Source organism: Lemur catta, chromosome 6, assembly GCF_020740605.2.
Source record: "Lemur catta isolate mLemCat1 chromosome 6, mLemCat1.pri, whole genome shotgun sequence".
NCBI lineage: Eukaryota > Metazoa > Chordata > Mammalia > Primates > Lemuridae > Lemur > Lemur catta.
In genome coordinates this window covers 67610643-67634274 of record NC_059133.1, presented here as the reverse complement: position 1 = coordinate 67634274, position 23632 = coordinate 67610643, and the positions used below count along the sequence as shown (strand labels likewise).

Genomic DNA, 23632 nt, shown 5'->3' with positions numbered 1-23632 from the left:
TATAAACTATTTCCTTTGTGACTCTTCAAGAGGCTCTAGCAACTGTCTTTGGGCAAGTTAAGCCATCCAACCTAGCACCATTTGGTGTATCGCATAGACTGATGACGAACTTCATGGCTAAAAATCCTGACAGAAAACAGGTACTGACACTTCCTCTGGTCAATATAACTATTAATAATAGCTAACATTGTGCCATACTTTGTGCTAAGCACTTGCTATTCGGCATTTATTTAGTTTTACTCTGAGTTTACTACTGTGATAGAGTCGCAGTGGAAACTCGGAGAGGTTAAAGTAACTTGCCCAAAGTTCCACAATATGTAGTCACACAGCAGAGTCAGGTCTTGAACTCAGGCAAACTGATGCCTCAATATTTTTAAAATCTGTGGGCAGTTTTACTTCCTGGCCAGAATTGAGGGAGACATACCTGTCCCCTTACACAGAAAAGTCGTATTAGGTGACAGTACCTCTATTTAGGGATTGTGGGGAACTTTAGGTAAGGCAGCTGTTTTCACAAGGAGAAGCACAAAAACTCAGTTTCCAGTTAGTAACAAACTTACTAGCTTGCCCCAGCACTCACTGTTTTAAGTTTTCAGGCTATGCAAAGAACATAATAGGCTTGCAGTTTTTACTGGGCTTATTGTCCAAAGGAATATGAAACCAGAAAGTCTAGTGGTTTTTAAAATCCAGCAAGGCACACAAAACTTTAAATACTGAATGGTAAACACTGTGAGACAAAAGCAAGAGCAATCTTTATTGCTATTTTTTAAACAGTTAATACATACAACGTCAGATAAAGGTTAGCAGATAAATAATACGTAAACAAAAGAGATAAGAGAGGGCAGATGTTGGGAACTCTCAAGCTCACCTCCAGCAAGGGGTGCCAGTGTGTTATGGGTTTTCGGTGGTAGGCCAGCATTTCATTCCAGTGGTCTCGCCCGAGACCTTCCGCGTCCAGTCCTGTTCTGCACACTCCTATGACCTCATTGTGTCCTACCCTATGATTAGTAGAGTATTACACTTTCATTTCCAACATTCACAGATAGATGGGGTTTCACACATCTTAGTAGAATTTTAAACATATGATTAAACCCCAGATTTGCAATTTTACTATTTCTGGTCAAATGAAAATTCTTAAGTAAAGCAAAATTAATAAACAGTATCAACATTCAAAAATGAATTTAGATAAGATGCACACACAAACCATTTTAGTGCTCTGTAATTTGAACTCATTTCACAATAATAAAAATAGTGTGAATGACAATGCCAGTAGGTCCTTATCTATATGATGAGTTTCTTTCTTAGTAGTCTTATTAAATGTAAGTGATGTAAATCGAATCTTGTTCTTTCCACAAAGCTTAATGTTTTGTAATGATGTTTAGATTTCTCACCAAGAGCCTAGTACCCATTTTCTTTTGTATAAGAGCATATTTAGTTGACTCTAAATGATATGTCAGTGTGTGTTACTGCTTGTACTACAATTAAGCAGGGCATGGTTATGTTCAATCCTGTGGCATTTATTATTGCATAACAGAGCACATTGGACAACATTTCTATTTTCTATTCATGTCCTGTTTTCCCAGCAATGAATCAAAATAATAATAGTTAATATTTTTGAGAGCTTACTATGTGCTAGTTTCTACGTAATTTAAACGTACTGACCCACTTAATCATCATACCTTGGCTATGAATATCATTATTATCATCTCATTTTACAGATAAATAAACTAAATGCCCAGAAGGTCAGGGATGCTCGACTTTGCATACTCAGTAAGAGGCAGAGGCAGGAGCTGAATCAGGGCAGTTGGCTCAAGACTGCACGGTAAGTTGCTTCTCAAGAATGGAATGTAATTTAAAGGAGTAGCTACAGGGTTATTTTGACAGACATTTCTGAAGAGACTGTTAAATGATAGCAGGACATTTCATTACTTTCTTCCTGTCACCGGTGTAGATATGTATATTTAGTGTTATTTTTCTCAATATGAAATTTCCCAAAGAAGCATATTTTTAGAAATAAAAATTTAATCTTCCATTTTATTTATCTCGTTAAGATCCATCTCCCTAAAATTGCCTGGGTGACAAATATTCCATGTATTTACCTGCACTCATTGCTTTGAGAAATCAGTAGCAGAAAAGGACTGTTGATGAAAATATTTACAACATTTTTGGGGTATGAAATTTCAACTAATCCAAGACTTCTCTCTCTCTCTTTAAAGTCACAGTGTTTTTTTATTTATATATAAATTTATTTCAAATAGATGGTGCAAATAATTTTATTTTTCAATGCTTTGTTTTTCCTAGCTCTGAGCCAGAGGATGATGCATTAATGTCCCTAGGTTACAAAGTTCTGGTTACTACCGTTTTCATGATAGTATAAAATGGACACTCTGTGTGTTTGTGTATGTCTGTTCTGTACCCACTTGCCTTATTATTAGAACAAAGTAAATGCAGTAAAACAGTGTTTATGTGCTGGTAATTTTGTATGTTAAAGATATAAGTATTCCTTTCCAAAAATTTATAAATATAAAAATCAAAATAGTAAAAAGAAGTATATAATAAGGGCCAAATAAGAGATATAAACCTTTAGTGGGACAATAGTTCAGAGGAAAAAGAGGTTGGTCAGCCACGCAAGACTTACAGACGAGCTGACATGAGCAGAGCCATGGAACACTGGGGTGAGGTACACAGAGCAGGGGACATTCCAGACAAAGTGGAAGGGTAAAGGTAGGAGCTGCAGCCTGAAGACCTTTCAGAGCTGCACTGGTGAGACTACAATTTATTTTATGAAAGGAGAAGTGACTCCAAGTGTGTGAGCTGGAAGAACTATCCACAAAACATTTTAAGATTAATGTGAAAGCATCCAAGCTGCATTCCTATGGCCACTATCACCTTTCATGCTTAATCCTCACTGTTTGCAGTTCTGTGTCATGATGAAGTTTCACAAATGGGAAAAGTGAGTTCCAAAGAGATTATGTAACTTGCCCTCTCACATACCTAGTTAAAGAGAGAGCTCAGGTAAGCATCGTAATATTCATATTCCAGCCCAGTTGGAAAAACAAATTAATTGTTATCTCTGTTATTACTGTAAAAAGACTTTACAATAGTGCTTTCCTTAATGTATTCCATACTATTTCTGGACTCATTCTTTCAGCAGCTGCAGGTGATTTTTAATTTAATGATGACTTCTTTTGGGGAGAAGAAAACAAACCCAAAACTGTTATATAGCAAACAATGAGTTTTGAATGAATCATTTTTCCCTCCCCCAATTTAAACTGCTGTCAAATTGGTATTAACCGATCAACAGTTTAAGTGCACATATAGTAATAACATTCATCAGGTGTTGGGCAGGTGGGAGGGGCAGGAGGGGATGGGTATATTCACACCTAATGGGTATGGTGTGCACTGTCTGGGGGTAGACATACTTGAAGCTCTTCTTGGGTGGGGCCAAGGCAATATATGTAACCTAAACATTGGTACCCCCATAGTATGCTGAAATTAAAAAAAAGAATGTACAATTTAAAATAAAACCTCTAATATGTATTAGAAAAACAAAAACAAAAAACCCCCAAACAACACAAAACCCCAAAACCCTGCTGTAACAGTGAATAACCCAGAAAGCTGAATTTGGCCTGCATGTGACTAGACATGGCGCCTCTTCAGGGAGCAGAGAGCTGCACATACCTATCATAATCCATGACTGCAATGGAGAGGCTGACTTGGTCCACGTTCTCTGGAGGGATGTCAAAAATAATAGCCTCATTGTACACAGGGTTTAGAGTGTTTTTCTTTGTAGTTGTTTTCCTCTTTTTTAATCTTCGACCCTCACACATCAGAGACACTTTGACATAAGGATCTAGGAGAGGGAAGGCAATTTCATTAAAATGAAAGTAATAGTAAAAAGCATAGGTTAAACTGTAGTTAATTTTTGCTGAATAAGAAAAGTGGTATTTTAAACCATTTGGTGTTAGCAGTATTAAATTCAAATGAGTTATTTGGGGGCAATAGATTCTCTAAGATGTCTTACTTTAAATGTAAGCAATGTGTCTTGAATAAACTAAAAGAATTCACTTGATCTCACTATTTTTAATACAAGAGAGAAAACCCACTACTTTATCAAGAGCCAGTCCAGAACTGTAATGCACCTTTTAGCCACAGTTATCTGAGGACACATTTTGTTAGAAGTGATTTATAGGGAATGTAAACCTAACACCTAAGGATAATTGCAGTAAGGTCAGTTTCCTTCAGAATGATGTAGAAGAAAAAGGACTAAAACTTGTGAAAGACTTAGCAAGACTGTATCTGAACACAGGTATGTATCATCACCATGAGTAAAAATTAGAAAGCAAAAACTAAATTGTGCTTGGAACTTTCTCTGATTGCTAGAATACATACTAAAATGAAAAGCAGCATTTTAGACCTAATGTTGATGCTTGATAAGGAGCTCGGATTCAAGAAATGATCCCTACAAATAATTTATTGCATGCACAAGAGTATATGATAAAAAGGGCAATATTTAAAGATGGTCACAACAAAAGACTCCTGATATGACGTTGTCTATATGATGCCAGTGAGAAGAGAAGAATTTAGTTGGGTTGTTTATGGGCCAAGGGGATCAGATAATTGTTAACAAATGTTGCTTGAGATGACTTGATCCCTATCCTTCCACCTCACACCTTAAACAGAAAAACTGTTACAGTATTACAGAAAATTATATACTATTATACTAAATTTCTAATAAGCCTTACTTTTGTGCCTTTTTATTCAGAGCAGGCATGGCTTTGGGAGGGGTGTGGGCATTGGGTTCAAAGTGTGCTAGATGTTAAATCAATCAGTGTCTGCTCTGTCTTCGTGGGTGTTTTTCATTGTGGTTGTCCTCTAACTGTGGCATCAGCGTCTCTTTTTGTCTCTATTTTCACAGTAATAAATTTTATTTCCTTAGAATAAGCCAAAATTATGGCAATATTAATTTATTTGAGCAGGTGAATGCTTCTTAACACATTCACTGCCAAATGAGTTGTATTTAACTTATGCTAATTTTGAGCCCGGGGCCTTGTGAAGCAAAACCGTGCAGTTGATTCTTGAAAATCTTTGTTGATGTTCTTATTGTTACAATTAATATTGAAAATTTAATTCTAAAAACATGGATCAAATGAATAGAAGTCAATAACAAATTTTTCATTAAGTTAGAAAGGATCATTTCATTTTTCGAAGTTTTTATTTTCTATTTTTGTAATAAAACACTATGGCCTCAAGGAAACATTTTCTCTTTCTAGTGTGTTAGTCAGTGTGTTAAACTCTAGAAAAATGTGTCTGTATATTTCAAAAACATTTCCATCCAGGAATAAAAGGTATTTTGTGGCTGGAAATAGGGTATAGAGAGGAAAACAAGGTAATGGGGCAATGTTAATGTCTGTTTCCCATTTATTTTTAAATTCTTTAATAATGGGAAGTATGTTCTAAGGAAGAAGCTCACTTCCGTGATACACTTTTGTGCTTCAGCCCCAGGCCTAGGCCTTCTCATTAACAACGGGAATGAGGCATGGATTATCCTCTGCTGCCGCCAGCACTTCTCTGCTACATTCCTCTGCTTGTGGCAAGGACAATTTCCTGGCTCCTCCTTGATTCGCAAGCCCGTTGTGAGGATTAATGAGGTGGTGCTCGTAAAGCAGGCGTTCCTCTGATGAAAAGCTCCATATAAATAAAAAGTAATCCTGCACTTAATTACAACGTTCATGCTGTTTGCTTGTCTCAAAATCTCATCTCTTTTCATATGTGGTAAGAAAGAGTAGAATGCACAGTAATTTGCAGAGTACACTGTTTATCTGAAGTTCTTCAACATTTATTGACCCAAGACTTTTTTTTTTTACCAAAATTAGTGTAGAATTTACTTGTTGTTGTGTATCTAGTTATACATACACACTATGTATTGTGAACTTTAAAAAATGGATCGTGACATAGTTCAAAAACCAAGATGACAGAGAGACACAATAAGACGTCTCTCTCCCATTTGTCTCCAGCCCTCTTTGCCCCTTAGTGTTTGTGCCTCCCTCCAGTGTTTCTTTATGCAAATTAGCTGTATGCATGTATGTTCTGAAATTCCCCATTCTTACACAGAAGAGTGCATGACATTCTTGTTTATTTTTGTACCTCCTTTTTTTCACTTTTATATTCAGGAGGTATTTTTACAGCAGAACTTAGAGGTCCCCTGTTTTTGTGATGCGAAAGTGGGTTTCTGTGTTGTTCTGAAGAACCACAGCTTTATAGATATTCCCCAAACGGCCATCCTTTACCACATCTCCATCACTATTTCTTATTTCTGTTTAATTCAACAAATACTTACTGATCTCCTCACTCTTTGCTTATTATTTTTCTTCCACTGTGCCAATGTTCATGTATTAAATTATAAATAATCCCCTGGAACTGCAGTGATTTAAATAAAGGGGTAAAGAAGCATGATGTGGCTTTATCTTTTTATCAAAGTCAGCACAAGAGAAATTTCCTTCAAGAATTTGTTTCAGAAATTTCAAGAAGCATTAATTTATTTAGTTATTTCTGTCAGACTCCGTGGATACCCAAATTTTTAGTTAGAAAGGTCTCAAGAATGCAAATGGTGGTCTTGGAACATGGTTTTTTCTCTGCAGATCAGGTGAGGGAAATAAATTCAAACATATGTCTTCATGTGGCCCTGACATATAGCTTAAAGTCTAAGAATCTTCCCTCATAAACAACTGACTAGCTGAAAGTGCAGGAGTGGATGGTGAGTTATGTATTTTTGAGATAGAACTAAATTGGTAGAGAAAGAAAGAAAAACAAGAACCCAAGTTCAAAGTCAATCTATTTGATAATATCCTTTAAAAAATTTCATAATGATAATGTAAATAAAAGAGGCGATTTGGAACATTTTAATGTGCAATCTCTTTTTTTCCTTTTATAGCACCCCACTGTGGACAAATAATTCAATAGCCATATATAACTTTAGATGCATGGAATATTTTACTTGGGAACGTGCCCTTGATTTTTCTGGCCAATTTTATACGTACCTGATGAACCAGTAATATCCATTGCCTTCAGATTTCTGCACTTGATAACCGTTAATGTCATACGTCCAGCCGTCGGCAAATAACAAAGGGAAAACATGATTTCACCCAGGTCTATACTTTCCTAGAAAGGCAATTTCAAACACCAAATAGTGAAAACAACATATAATGGAAGATATGGAGTGAAAAATCACTTTAATAGAATATTGGAATGTCATTTTAAATAGTTTTATTGAGAATACAGATAACACTGTAAGAAAGCAGTTCTGAGCGTAGTAAGAAAATATATCCAGCTGCTTATTTGATATCTCCACTAGTGTTTATGACAAGAATCTCAAACTTAACACATTCCAAACCAGACCACTGATACCACCCATTCCCCATCATTTTCCAAAAGTGAATCCTCTGTTAGTGTTTCCACAATCAGCAAATGGCATCCCAATTCACCAAAAGGCTGAAGCCAAAAACCTAGGAGTCACTTTTATCCTTTTCCCTCACCCCTATGTCCAACCCATGGGCAAGTCTTAACTGTGACTGTCTATAAAACATATCCTGAATCAGTGACTTTGTTTCCATTCTACTACTGCTATTTAGACCACCATCCCCTCTTGCCAGGATTACTTCACTAGCCTCTGAAACCGATCTCTCATTCCAGAAGTTAAATCCTCACACACAGCAGTCAAAGTGATCATTATGAAATGCAAATAAAATTATATCCATCTTCTGCTTAAAACTAAGGGTTCACAACTGTATTGGCATAAAATTCAAACTCCTTACCTTGGCATATAAGTGGAGTAACTCCAGGACTTATAGTTAAAATACTTACAGTTCAAATTCCTGGTTTATATCTGTTGTCCTGGTGTAATTATTAAGAATATCTCCTTCCATATTTAAATATGTTTTCATTTAAATGTGGACAATACATTAGGCCCAAGTCATATACATTAGGCCCAAGGTCATCTGGGCCCTACCTTTCTCTCTCATTTTATCTGTAGCCTCTCCTCCCCAGCTCTGATGCAGGCACCCTCCATAAAGACACCCCCCTTCTTTGTTATTCAAACATATGAAGTTTGTTCTTACTTTGAGGCCTGTGTGTGTTCTTTTCCCTTTGACTAGTGCCTTTTTCTCTTATATCTTCACATGGCTGACTTCTCACCATGCAGGACTCAGCTCTAACAGTGTCTCAGCATCTCTTCAGTGAGGCCTCCCCCATCATGTCATTCATTTTAAGGTAGTCACCCCTTCCTATCCTATAGCCTCCCCACTCCCAGATCCCTCACTGTTTCTTCAGAGTACTTATCATTGTCTGATATCATCTTTTAAATCCATTTTTCCTTTGTTTCCCTCACTCCCATCCATAACGTCTAGGAGAGCAGGGTTCTTGGCTGTCTTATTTTTTTACATCCTACAGAAGTGCCTGGTATACAGCTGGTTGTCAGTACATAGGTTTTGAAGGAATGAATAAATTATGTAACTAATCTGGATAAAACCTGACCTGTTTTGTTTCATTTATAAAGCAGAACTGTCCATAGTATCCTGACATAGATTTATATGCTGTGTTTGACTGCAGAAATCATGGAAAAGTGAGAATGAATGTGGACAATGGACAATTTAGAATGTCTCTCAAAGAGTTGTTGGTCTGAATTACTAGGCTCCACTATTCCTAGACCACAAATAAAGAAATGAGAATTACATAATTCAGAGCCTGAGCTGTAAGAGTAACTAAGCCCAACAGATGTTAATAATTCATCATGAAGAATTTTTAAGAACCTAGTTCTGCAAACCTGGATGCACAGTCAGTAACTTATTTCCCCCAGAATTAAACATACCACAAATTCAAGTAAGAAGATCTTTACTCCATTCTCAAACATACTAATTTATTTCGCTAAACATTCACACAGTGGTAGGAAGAGATTCATCTCTTTTCACCACCTAACAATTATTGAGCATTATTTGCTAGGCTCAGTGGTAGGTGCTACGGACAGCAAAATGAACATGGCATGGTTCTGCCCTTGAAGGTCTCAGTTGAGAAAGAAGAGAGGAATAAAGGGAAATAAGTCTGAATGCCATTTTTATCACAATTCTCTTTTTGTTTCTTTTTCCAGGTATTCTTTAGGCTCAGTCAATGGGCTGAAATTTTCTGACAGCCATCTTCCTTTCCCTCATTGGGCATTTCTCCTTTCAGTTATCAGTAAGTGTTGCATATTTTGTTGCCAGCTCGTCAGATTAGGGGATCTCTCTATGAATGTAGAGCATGATACCAAGTTCTACCAAGAAACACGGTGAGTGTGGTGATGGACAAGCCAGGAGAGAAATAGGAGACATGATTTCAGGCATGAAATGCTTAGAACCCTGCAGGAAATGCACCATATGAAAACAGAAAAAAGTACACAGACAGTCTGGGATTAACAAAACATATTTTCACATTTGACTGATATGGTTTTACTTCTGCACATTAAATAATCTGTGAAAAAATTACTGTGAAAATAATTTTTCTACTTCTCTAGATACATGCTTACTGAGTGGAACAAAGAAAGTTTACCACATCTGGTTCCATCTCTCAAAGATCCTTTCTATGGATTCAGTTGCACCATACTTTTGACCATCTGTTATTAACAAGTATTTGATAAACAGAGAGAAGCTAAACTGAGGAATTGACCAAAACACTAAGCCAAACAAACAGAGAGCACAGAGCACCACTGAAGGCCACCTTCCAGGAGCTCCGTATTACGTGCTGCTTGGCTTCATGCCTACTGTGGTAGTGAGAATTCTACTTAAACATTCCAACTGCGAGTAGTCAGCAGTTTTAAGGAAACTAGAATGAAGTGGGTGGTAAAAATTAACAGAAGATATGCATGCATAACTGCACAAAAGTTTAAGTCTCCATTAGCCTCATTTTTTCTTTCAGGAAGTGCAAATGTGAAAGAACAACCTGCCTACATACTGCAAAGGGCAGAATACTCTCTAAGGTAAATACCAATATTATTAAACTTTTTAAATCTTGAAGTGATCTAAGAGATAATCATGAGAAAATTAACTTAATGAAGATAAATGACATGACCTTAAAAAAGGTCTTATAACACATGTAATGCAGAACTGTAGATTTTGGCAACAGTGCTCTGAGCTATGGTATACGCCAATTCTCAGTACCCTACACTAAATCTGTCTTGGTATCGATAGTCCAGCTTCAGTGAGCAGTAAAGTTTTAATTGCCACCTCTTCTCAGCCTGTCCCATACTATTGTGGTTTATAAGGTTATACTCAGCCCCAACAATCCGAACGCTGTGGTGCCCAGCCAAGACCCAGGAAACAAGTTGAAAGTTCTCTGAACTTATAGCATACATATAATTATACACTAAAGTTTTTTTTACATAAAAAGACTACATTATTTCTTATTCAATACCCATTTACTATTGTTTTAGACAAAATTTTAGCACAATTTTTTACTGGTATATCAATCTATAGCAGGTCAAAACTCCCATATAAAATGAGATGAGGAAACTAATAGCATAGGTGTAGTGAAGGCAGCCATGAAGGATAGCTACAAAGACACGAAATAGATAAAAAAAGAAGCAAATACTCTAAAAAGGATAGCAATCTGAAATCAGTTTGTATTAAGGGGAGCTCATCCTAATAATGCCTTAGTAACTTAACTCTTAACATTTTATGACTGAGTTGCACAGTAATTAATAATTACAGTGATGACCTGGAGTCATCAAGATAAGGAAATATATCTTATATGTTCTATTTAAGAAGGTAGATAAGTTCAAGATTGTTTTTATCCAAAATGCTTAAAATGTTTAAAGTGGGGATTTCAGCTTAACATGAGGAAGGTTCTGAGTTTATAAAAATTTTACTTATGTGTAATCCCATTTTCTACAATTTCATATAAACATGAGTTTTCCATACTAACCTTTGAAAACTCTTGTATCTTTGGGCAAATAGCCATGTAAAAGCCCGCTATAAAGTCTAGGATATAGTGTTCCATAAAGTTGCTTTCAGGTGAGAAGATCTTTAGTCCATTCTCATACACACTAATTTATTGAGCTGAACACTCACAATGGCAATCTTCTAAGTTTCTACTTGGAAAATGGGCTTATGAAAATGGGCTAACAGTAAGATTGGGTCAGTAAGATTGGGTCAGGGGTATATTTTATTTCCTCATCCCGGCTCCACCAAAACAGAGCTGGGTAGGTAAAGATCATTTTCTGATGATTGGCCATAGTCAACCTCACAAAGTCAGAGTTATAAAATTTTTTTCCATGAACTCTTTCTCCAAAATAAAAATAAAATTCACTGGAAGAATAAATTGGTATGCAAATATTTGCATCACACATCCTATTTCAGGACTGATTGAACAGTAAAATCAAGCTGTAGCAATTGAGTGTAAGATGGAGAAGAGATGTATTAAAGGCTCTATAACTAGAACCAAGGGACACATTCCTGGAGGGAAATTATCATTACATGGGGTTTAAAGAATTAAGAAGGTGAGATTTCACAGGGAAAAAGAGGAATAATATTGTATGTGAGTACTATGATAAATACTCAGAAATAAGAATAGGCAGTATGTATTGAGAAAAATGGAGCTTGGTGACATGTTAGAGGAGTTTTAGGCTTGATGTAGCCATTTGATGACTTCAGTGGGAAAAAGGGATCCAAAAGTGTTGGTGACATGAAAAAGTGGTAGTTTGCCAGAGTAGAAAGGGTATAAGTTCCTGGGTCAGAAAAACTAGAGTTAAGATCCTCAATCTTCCATGTACTAGTTCCCAAGCACATGGCAAAAATGCCTGACCTCCCTGAGCTTGAGTTTAATAGCAAGTAAAATGGGGATGATAATATCTACCTTGCAAGGTAGGTGTCAAGCATGCAAGGTACCTGGTATAAACAGACATTCAAAAATTAATAATGATATTAATGAAAATAATATTTAAAAAACACTTCTTCATGTTGAGTAGACTAGATCAGGATAAAAAAGACAGAAGAGAGAGAGGCTATTGAAGTAAAATATTTGTGGGAAGGTGTTGGCTGAAGAAGGTTTGAATTCGGTGACGTATTGGGATGTAAGAATCATTAAGACTTACTGAAAAAAAAATTTAAACATACAATTGGTTGCTATGGTGACAGCAGCCCTCACATCCACTCAGCACCCTAAATGTAGCCTGTCTTCCCCGGTTTCCTCGGTGGTAAGAAAACAGATGGTTTCTTCACACTGTTAAAAGCAAGATGCATTACTAGATCAAATGGGCTTCTTCATCAAGTTACTAGCCCTTCATCAGCCTGCCCACAACATGAAGCTTCAGTGAAATGCAGACCCAGAGTGGGTCTACCAGATTCAAAGTACTGTAAAATTTTTATTTCTCCCTGACCCACACCTCTCATTCACCTGAGAAAATCATGGAATTTAACCTCAGACACTCTACTTAACCTCACTTGACCTCAGTTTCCTTGGCATGAGGAAGAAATGAGCTAATTTATTTTCCAGCTTTAAAATTTTGTAATTTTAACCACTGGTTAAAAAAATGAGGGCTCAATAGCACATATAGTTCCAGCATGTTCAGGAATGTCTGGACAGGCCCTTTCAGATCTTGTTTGCTATAGTGCCTAGTGAGCCTCATTGAGAAGACTACAGAGGATCAGTTGGTGCTAATTGCTCAATTTCAAGGTCAAGAACAAGTGATCATAAAAAACAGCTATCATGTAAATTTCCAGGAAGGATCCACAGCACTTCCTCCCTCAACAGAGAGTATCAGCGTTGATCTATTGGGGATTCACGAGGAAAGACCATACAGGATAACAGATGAGCAATGTTATTTATATTATCTTCTGGCTCTGCTAAAGTTCTCAAGGGTATATACTGGTATGTGTTGGGCACGCAGGGCTTAGAATATAAAGTCCAAACTCCTCGACATGACACACGTGGCCTCTAACAATTTAGTCATTGAGGGAATACTGATGACCAAGACAAAATTTTTCTCCTCATAGGGTTTATATGAGATTTTGGGCAAGTTACTTAATCTCGATGAACATCACACAATTAGTGAGAGGTCAAACTGGAATGCTAACATACATCTGCATAATTTCAAAGTATATGCTTTTTGGGGAATTCAGTATTGTAAGTGCTTTTTAGAGGGATTCTTGGGTTTTGATTGTATGAATAGTGATGAAAGGTACCTGATTCTTCCCATGAGAGTCTAGGAGGGCTTCAGAGGTGAGTGGCAATTAATGTGAATCTTGAAGAATGAGTAAAGGCAAAGGAAATTTAAAACAGAAGGTGCAGCATACAAATAGGCTGTGAAGGAGGTGTGGGGTGTCCAATGATGACCAGAAGATCAAACAGAAAGCATGGGCTCTAGTTTTGATTTAAATGGCAACACAGTGGCCTTATTCTAAATGGCCCTCCTTAGGAACACTTAATCAGATTACCTCTGATTTTCCCTGCAGGATGAGATCTATTTTCACAGCAAATAACAATTACCTGGAGGGGCTGCAGTTAGATTTAGAAGGGGTAATATACAAAGATAATATATGACATAGGCCAGTTTGCAGCCTGAAACATAGATGCTCAAAATATATACACTTTTTTTCCTTGTTCTTGACAATTTTCTGGGGTCAATGATTGGCATGAGGTTGATGCTCAATAAAAAGCTTATTGAATGAATAAGTAAATAAAGAAATCATGAAAGCATCAGTCGAGTTCATGACTTCAGTTGCAGCACAGACATCTACTGTTTGAAGGAGTGAAGACTACCCAGCAACCAGAGAACAAGTTTTTGTGTGTGTTGTTCTTTGTGAGTAACCCTCCCCCCTAGAACTGGGCAAGGGCTTGTCCACATATGATGGCCCAGAGAATGTGATAAACTAATAGTCATAACAGTTTTGAGCCATTTAAAGATACATGTAAGGTTTTGGGAGCTAGAGTTAGAGAACACTCATCTATTATTAATAGCTTTATAGAAACTTATTTCTCTATAGATCTCTCTAGTCTTGCATGTGACCTGGGATTTTGTTTGCTATAATTCTATAGTACATTGAAATTTCAGAATCAAATATATCCCTAAGATCTACAGATTGCTTTTTTTTTTTTTGCACATCTGGCCATCTGTCCCAACCAGCCAGCACAAGGCATCTAGTGATTCTAGATGGCAAACAGTGAGGAGGAAGAAGCTGTTTGATAGAGTACAATTAAGAAATGTAATTAACATTATAACCATCCTTTGGTGACTAACCCACTTCCCCCCTTTCTTTCGAAGAACCACAATTTTCACACAGCACTTCCTCCCTGCCTTTCCTCCTTCTCCCAGTGATTCTGATGAAATCGGATTTCATTGTGTTCCAGAGGAGTGGGGGCAGGAATAGGAAAAGGAGGCCTCTATCAGAAAACCTAGTGAGATCCCTAGATTTTTACATCCCATTTTCATTATTGAATCTTTTCCATTAGAAGACAAAGAAAATGCTCACCAGGTGCCCCTTAGCAGGGCCTCCTGGTATTTCTGCACAATGGAAGGAATGCATTTTGTTTTAAGCACATAATGTTAAGCATTGTGCTTGGCCATGGCACAAAGTCTAGGTGAAACTTGGCTGAAGTCAGGGCAGAGAACATGGCAGTGTTAGCGACTGGATAATTACAAACCCCACTGGGCACTAGGTGATTAACGGTAACAACCCAGAGCTGCTATGGCCAGGGGTGCTGCTTAAGAGCATCCATGGTTCTGCTCGATGGGAGATCCATTTTCAGCTTCTGTCCAAGAGAGAAATAACTGTCTGCAAAAATAGTTTAGCACTTATCCTATCCAACACAGCCATAGACTTTAACTGCCAAGAGCCATGAAGTGCTCAGCTTATAGAGACAGAGCTGAGGCCTTAAAACAATCTTTCCTTGATTTAACAAATCAAGCCTCATAACTACCTGTGTATCAGGGATGCTGAAGCAAAGAGGGAATAGCCCAGCATAGATATGGGGACAAGAGCAACTTGGCAGACAAACAGAGGATATAAATTTGATAACTCTTCATCATACTAGTTAAGAGATATCATAAGCTTCTCAGTGAAATAAACTGGAGACTTATTTTCAAAACTCCATTATCACTTACAGATAGGTACATAGAAACTTGTGCAATAAGCTACATACAGCTCTCTTGATTGTTTGATGCTTTTAAATACCTTTACAAAATTCTTAATTAATTAGAGGAATCCCTCTAAGTACTGCTGTATGTAGACATTTAGACCGGATGAACTTCCCTTCACTATCTTAGAGTCTATCTTAAATTGATCTTATGGTTCCACTCCCACCCCTCTAAGTTTATTCTCCGCATACTAGCCAGAGATTTTATTGATTCTAAGTGAGAACATGGCTCACTTTTGAACAAAAACCATCAATGGCCTCACTTATTACTCAGAATAAAGCCCAAAGCTCTTTCTGTCTTGAAGGCTTTAAATGACCTAACCCCCCAACTACCTACCCCTCATCATTCTCATGGAAGGGTCCTTATCTGAGCACCCCACCCAGGTTGGCCCTGCCCCACTGCCATTTCCTGCCTCTTACCCTGCCTTGTGTTTCATGTAGCACATGCCTTCATGGTACATGCTGGGTATTTCCTTCGCTATTTTCTGTTTCCCTTTTCTAGAAAGTAGGCCTGATAGAACAGGGACATTTTATGTTTTAAGATACCCAGTAGAGTGTCTGGTAAACAGGAGACCTAAATAAAAGTTTGCTGAATCGATGGATATAAAATCCTTGCTCCTCTCTATATAAGTAGATTATAAATTAGAACATTAGCAGTCTAATTAGTATGATAATGGCCTGTTTGGGCATAATTTTCTGCATGCAGATATCTAAGCTCTTCTGTGGGCTGAGATTTGATAGGTGCCCATCACCCTTTATTTACTATAGGGTGTGAGGTTATGCTTAGAGTATTTTAAAATCTAAAAGCATCCCCAAAACATGAATAAAATGGGTATCCAGTCAGAATGTCTCTGGTTTAGTGAATTAAATTTATAGGACTTAAGGCAACATAGGCCATGGCATAGCCTTTTATAATACTGTCATATTTTATTCTGTTTCCAGATTTAGGAAAAGAGTTAAGACATAAGTATCTCTCATGCATTTAAAAAAATATAAGGGTAGTGTATTTAAGAAATCTAAATATTAGAGCAAGAACTTTAGGACATGGAAGGAACTGGGATATTAGTAATTGAGCAGATAAGAAGAAGGTATCTCCTTTGTATGCAAGATTATAGCATGTTGGAGATAACTGACAACTAGAAACTTTAAGTTTCATAAGCATTTCACATTTATTATGTCATTTTACTTTCAAAATATTCCTGTGGGGTTGATACTATAAACCTCTTTTTGTGCATGAGGAAACAAATTCAGAAATGTTAAGCAACTTATTCAAAGTGATACAGCTAAAAGGTACCAATACCAGGATTCTAAGGAAAGTACATTCACTTTAATTCCTATATTCTTTCTGCTTCACTCTGTGGCTTTCCCCAATAGAAATCGTGCCTAAAATTTTAATAGCCAGAAAAACAAACTTCAGATTGTTTACATGGTCTTAGATTTCAAAGGTAGCAGATGAAATATTGTATGTCTTTGAAAAAAATGTTTAGAAATTACAAAATAAGATACCTGATTTATAGCAAACAATTTAGTGCAACCTCTTACAGATGAGGAGGAGAATTCTTTTGAACATTTACATTTAAAAAGCAACTGAATATTCTTTTCACTATATAAAAACATGTTAATAAATAATAATTAAGCTGGTTACATGCAAAGGAGAAACAGAACAACTTTAACTAAACAGTATCTTTAGAACCACACTAAATTCCTAAAACTTGGAACAGATCCAGGTGTGTTGCTAGATCATCTCAAGGCTAAAGTGTTTCTCTTTATTTCCTACAACCTTCAAGCATTAAAATATACCAAGACACAAATTAAAATATACCCAGACACAATTAAATTATACCCCAATATGGATTTTTCTCATTGCATCTAAGAAAGAAAAATTGCCTAGAAATTTCCTGAAATAACATTGACTCCGATTATGTTTTTAAATAAGGCAAAGACAGGCATTGTTTAGTTCTCTATGTATTTCAATCACAGTTTTACAAGATAGATTTGACATGATTGTAAGTTTTAAAGGCCATATAAATATATTTTTGTCTCCAGTGTTATTGTTACAAATTTCTTTAATTCAAACTATATTAGTATTTGGAGATTTCAGTTCTATAGGCCAAAAGTTGAACTTCCATATTTTAGAAGAAAAATTGTTTCTTTTCTCCTTAGTATTTAATATATTCTGAGTCTGGTAAAACTGAAACATAATTTAGGGCAAACAATTGAACTAAGAGTCAAAGATTTGAAATCTAGTTCTGGCTGTTCTACTAATCAGCTTTGTGAATTGAAATGATTTTTTTTTTAACAACCTTGGGTTTCAATTTTCTAAACTATAAAATGAAAGCATTAAATTTGAACCCTCTACCAATTCTAAATAATGATCATATGATCTAGACATAAGACTTCTCAAAAATCCAGCCCAGAACATACCCATTAAGGTAATATGAAAGACTTCTGACAACCTACTACAAGTCTTATGTGCTTTTTTTTTTTGAGACAGAGTTTCACTTTGTTGCCCGGGCTAGAGTGAGTGCCGTGGCATCAGCCTAGCTCACAGCAACCTCAAACGCCTGGGCTCAAGCAATCCTTCTGCCTCAGCCTCATGAGTAGCTGGGAATACAGGCGTGCACCACCATGCCCGGCTAATTTTTTTCTATATATTTTTAGTTGTCCAGCTAATTTCCTTCTATTTTTAGTAGAGACGGGGTCTCGCTCTTGCTCAGGCTGGTCTCAAACTCCTGAGCTCAAACGATCTGCACACCTCTGCCTCCCAGAGTGCTAGGATTACAGGCGTGAGCCACCGCGCCTGGCCTAGTCTTATGTGCTTTACGGAGAAAAAGATTTCTGGTCATTATTTAAAGTACTGATTTTATTTATATACAATTCTACCAACTTTAGTATGTGACTATTCAACCTAAAGGCAACAAATTGGAACAGTAAGGAACCCAGGAAGCACATATATGTATAATAGAGATGAAATGGTGAAATATAAGAGATCAGTGAACAAAATACAACTCTGCTTTTTAAATTTATATAATTAATGATTGCAAAGATCACCACTATTAAGAAAAGGTTAATTTACATTCAGTATATTCTACTTAAAAAGCAGGGACATCTATAGCATTTTCTAAGTATTTCTACTTAAAATTTTTAAAGTAAGAAACTGGGAACATAAAAATGTTTTGGAATCTATAAAATGAACATAAATAGAAAATTATTTTTCCAGACTATTCTAATTTCGAGACCAGACTATACTAAATAAATGATGCGTTGTCCCTGTCTGAAATATTGATTTTAGGAGGCAGAAATTCTGACTCTTTCAACTGCAATGAAATGTGGAATTCCACATTTAAGGAGATCATTTGAAGTTCGCTGTGTAACAGAGTAGAGCGTTGTAGCAATGGTCAGAGCTCTTTTCTCATTTCTGTGGTCGAACGACTTGTCTTACCATCAAGCCTTTAAAGGAAAAATTTGATTTCTCCTAAGGTAATGAACACACAGAGCCCCTCAGATACACAGCATGGTCCTGAAATGTTAGAGGAAATTAACCTGTTTGTAATTAGGAATCACTTTCTTTCTTTAGGGATGCAGCAGGAAACAGATGGCACACACAAATTAAAGTAATTCCACAGGGCTTCATGAAGGGACTATTCACAGATGTGAGGGAGCCAGAAGTGGGAAACCACAGAGATCAGTGCTGTGCCCTGGAGCTGGAAACAGCGGAGGCTGTAATGGCCACTAGGACTGAAAGAGTGACAGGGAACAGTCACCTGGGTTCAGAAGGAAAGTGGTAAGAAGAAAAGGCTGCTAGGAGAGGAACTGTAGCCTCAGGGGAAGGACATAGCCAACCTGAGGCTTCTCACAGGGGAAGAGAGCAATGGACAGAAAAGACATGTCCCTGCTGCATTCTCCCGCCCTAACATGTCTTTCCAGAAGGCAGAAACTCTTGCCTCAGAACGCAGAGAGCCCTAGAACCAAACAAGCCAGCTTCCTGAGGCACCAAGCAGGGTGGAGAATAGTGGAGAGTGAACCTAAAGGAATAGATTGGAGACATCCCCCATCTTCAAGCTCCTGAGGTTTCATATGATGCAGGCTGGTGAGGGAACAAAGAGGAGGAAGTGCCCAGTGGAAAGGGAAGAAAGCCACGCCAGGCTTCCCCCAGGAAGAGAGTCTGAGTGTGAGTGGAATCTAAAAAGACAACTGAGGCTTTGCCAGGGAGAAAGAGGGAGAACGCACAGTTGAGGTGGTGGCATCAGTGGATGAGAAGCTGGCAGGCATGCGAAAGCTATCGCTTTGAGTGAGGTGAAACCAGTGCCGAGGAATCACATAGAAGAGTGGCGAAAATGAGTGAAGGAAGTTAGAAATGGGCCAGATAACCAAGAATAGGTGTAGTGGGAAATCAGAAGGGAACAGGAAGGAGAGGCCTTGGAACAGGTAGGGCACTCAGGAGGGTGATACCTGGATGGGACAGGAGAGAAACTGAGTAAAATGCCAAAATCCTTAGTGAATGCAAAAAAATAATTGGGAGATCATCTCTAGGTAGGAGATGAAGGACAGGCTAGATGGCTTGGTAAGTGTACACATCACAAAAAGAAGCAATTGTGTCTACTCACTGAATCACAGCATACAGTGATTAAATAGATTTAAATGATCTCTGAGTCAAAACTTTCCCACCTGAATAGAAAAATACAACACCTAAAATTATCCCTTACCATAATAATAGGATATAATCATTTTTAGTATCAAGGTCTTTATTTCTATTCAATGTATTTAACACATTTAATATGTTAGCTACATCAATAACATCCAAAAACCTACCACAAAATGTATCCTGATGATATCACTGCTAACACTTGTTGGCAGCTAGCATATACTGAGCTTTTACATTGGAGTCAATGTTATTTCAGGAAATTTCTAGATAGTTTTGTCCTCTTAGATGCAATTAGTAAAAAATTGAGGTATAATGTGATTATATCATTTTTGTCTTGGTATATTTTAATGCTTGAATGTTGTAGAAAGTGAAGAGAAGCATTTTAGCCTTGTGATGTTCTAACAACATACTTGGGTCTGCTGCAAGTTTTAGGAATTTAGTATGGTTCTAAAGATGTTCACTTAAAGTTTTTCTACTTCTCCCTAGCATTTAACCAGTTTAATTATTAGTTATTAACATGTTCTTCCATAGTGAAAAGAATATGCCTGATTCTGTGCTAATGACTTATCCTGAGTCCTCACAACAAATGATGGTTTCTCCTCTCATAATCCCCCTTTTACAAATAACATAATTAAGACTTGGAGAGATTTGGTAATACGCTCAAAGCCATATACATATAAGTGACACAGCAGGAATGCAAAGGCATGTGGGTTTGTTCTGCAGCCTTAAGTGCTTTACTGATGAGGCTACACTGCCTTTAACTATAGCTATAGAGGGAGAGAGAGTCCCAAGGATGGTGGGGAAGCCAGATGGCAATTGTAATCTTCATAAGTAGAACGGTGTAGGAATTTAAATTGGAAATTATGTAGATGCAATAAATTTAAGCAAAAAACTCCATCATTTTGCTTTTTAAACAACCCCAAATATTATGACTAAAATATGATTGGCAGCCATTCTTTAAGTGGCCACTTTGGCTACTCATTTTCGAATGACACCCTTTCAATGAATCAAAAGATCATACTGTGCTTACCCCACAATGCTATGTTTATCCAAAAAGTATGGCAACAATGTTGAACTAAGTTTAAAACTGGTGACACAAATTTAAGTCTCAGATTTGCCTTAACTTTGATTATTCATTTTGTAAATAGAACCCTGTAACAAATGTTTCCAGAAGCTGCTGTGTAAACTGCTAATAAAAGACTGATATAATCATTATTGTGGACTCTTTTATAGCTACTTACCAGCAGTCTTTCCCATGAAATGCAAAGGTAGTCAAAACAGACTGGCCAGACAGTGAAATCTTGTTCTCTAAATGTGCATAGATGTGATCTAACTTAAAAATAATATAATAAGCTATGGTGATTTTCTTTCTTTCTTCCTTCCTTCCTCCCTCCCTTTCCTTTCCTTTCCTTTCCTTTCCTTTCCTTTCCTTTCCTTTCCTTTTCCTTTCCTTTCCTTTCCTTTCCTTTCCTTTCCTTTCCTTTCCTTTTTCCTTTCCTTTTTCCTTTCCTTTTTCCTTTCCTTTTTCCTTTCCTTTTTCCTTTCCTTTTTCCTTTCCTTTTTCCTTTCCTTTTTCCTTTCCTTTTTCCTTTCCTTTTTCCTTTCCTTTCCTTTCCTTTCCTTTCCTTTCCTTTCCTTTCCTTTCCTTTCCTTTCCTTTCCTTTCCTTTCCTTCTTCCTTTCCTTCTTCCTTTCTTTCTTTCTTTCATTTTTATTTTTATTTTTTTTTGAGACAGAGTCTCGCTCTGTTGCCTGGGCTAGAGTGAGTGCCGTGGCATCAGCCTAGCTCACAGCAACCTCAAACTCCTGGGCTTAAGCGATCCTACTGCCTCAGCCTCCCAAGTAGCTGGGACTACAGGCATGCGCCACCATGCCTGGCTAATGTTTTCTATATATATATTTTTAGTTGGCCAGATAATTTCTTTCTATTTTTAATAGAGATGGGGTCTCACTCTTGCTCAGGCTGGTCTCGAACTCCTGACCTCGAGCGATCCACCCGCCTCGGCCTCCCAGAGTGCTAGGATTACAGGCGTGAGGCACCACGCCTGGCCTATGGTGATTTCTTGAATATTAAATATTCATGAGAGTTCTTTTTAACAGGCTAAGTTGGGCAGGTGCTCAGGCCAAGAAGAATCATGCTTTGAGAACTCTCATAGTCTTGCGATAGTCTACCATAGGCTTTATTTATTTATTTATAGAGATGGAGTCTTGCTATGTTGCCCAGGCTGGTCTTGAACGCCTGGACTCAAGTGATCCTCTTATCTCAGCCTCCCGAGTAGCTAGGGCTACAGGTGCACACCACCATGCCCAGCTAAGACTTTATTATTTTAAACTTAATTTAAATTTAATTTTATATTGCAACATAAATGCTTTCCATCAATTCTTGCAAAATGACTAAAAGACCTTATAAGCAGGTTCATGGAATTTACTTGCAACATTTGAATTAATGAATAATTACTGGCAGCCCATTAGCAGATGTATAATCTGTTACACTCCGGGGCCAGGTGTACTGCAGAGATAAAATAGAAAACTAGGGTGTTCAGAGAGGAGCAGATGTGGGCTCATCCTCCCAATCTGGAGGCGTATGGCCACAAGACTGACTGCTACTCCCTGGGAGACCTAGTGACAGAGATAGTCCCTGACCAGAAACGTCCAGTCCCTACTGCCCTGCCTTCCACCACACCTTTTTCCTTATAATGAGACTGGAATTTTGCCATTCTTTAAAATGTTATTAACTGACATATCATTCCATAGATAGATATTAGAAGAGAATGCATTGATAGCTAAGGGAAAAAAATATATTTTTGCTTTCCTATAATCGATCCAGGATGATTGGGGGTAGAATTAAAAATATTTATCTAGGATTAAGAAAGTAAATTAAAAAAATTTTTAAACATCTTAAAAAATTTTAGTAATGTGTAATTAAGTAAGTTACTTCAAACTGAAGCTCAGCAGGTACATTCAGTACTCTAGATGGTTGGTACAATGAACACAGCAGTTCCTTTGTATGTGTCATGTCAAGGCCTAATCTTTGACAGATGCTTGGTTAGAAGATAATAGATTCACACATTTTATAGCTGTAACCCAGGTCAATGTGGTACGTGCATGCAACCTCTTTACTTGTGAGAATTTTTTACGTTGGTGAACATAGTGCTGAAAACCATTCATTGAATAGACAAGTGAATAAATAAATATGCAAAATGATGTTGGTTCTGTTCAAGAAAAGGAAATCTTTTCCTCATCTATGTATACTTTCAATGGCTTTTTGAGAATACATGGGAAAACTACATATAAACATTCAAAATATATCAGTACTTACAGTGATTGACTTTTTGAAAAAAGTTAACTAAACATGTGAATAATACTATGCACAATCTAGGCCTACAAGGTCTACTGTGAAAAAAAAAAAAAGAAAAAAATAGTATACACAATGGTTATAAAATAAAATATACCTAAGACAATATGCGGCAAATCATTCCCTTTCTATATTCATTCATCCAGTTTCTACCACTTTTGCCAATAAGAAGCTACTATTATTAAGTTTTTGTGTGTCTGTACGTAGACTTGTTTTGCATATATAACTGAATATGAATATGTATTTCTCCTTTACATTTCAGAAATAGCAGCATAGGGTACACATTGGTTTTCAATGTAATTTTTCCCTACATTGGAGATATTTCTATGTTAGTGCCAGAGGTGGTTGGCTTGCCATATTTGTGATATATAGTGGAATCGTCCCTAAAGTGAAAACTAATTTTCTGCACAGAATAACGACTCACCTTTATTGTTTCGTTTGTCATTCAATCTCTAATTTCAAAAAGAAAAATTGCTA

At 37.0% G+C, this 23632-nt stretch overlaps 1 protein-coding gene across 1 annotated transcript in view; it reads right to left on the bottom strand.

The window, feature by feature from the left end:
• SYT10 (synaptotagmin 10) overlaps positions 1-23632 on the bottom strand; it is a 57051-nt gene that overhangs the window by 3434 nt on the left and 29985 nt on the right. The window contains exons 4-6 of the mRNA XM_045555252.1: positions 7038-7158; positions 3679-3850; positions 866-995 (exon numbers count right to left, since the gene is read on the bottom strand). Of these exons, the coding sequence (XP_045411208.1) occupies positions 866-995; positions 3679-3850; positions 7038-7158 (423 nt within the window). The remainder of the gene's footprint in view (positions 1-865; positions 996-3678; positions 3851-7037; positions 7159-23632) is intronic.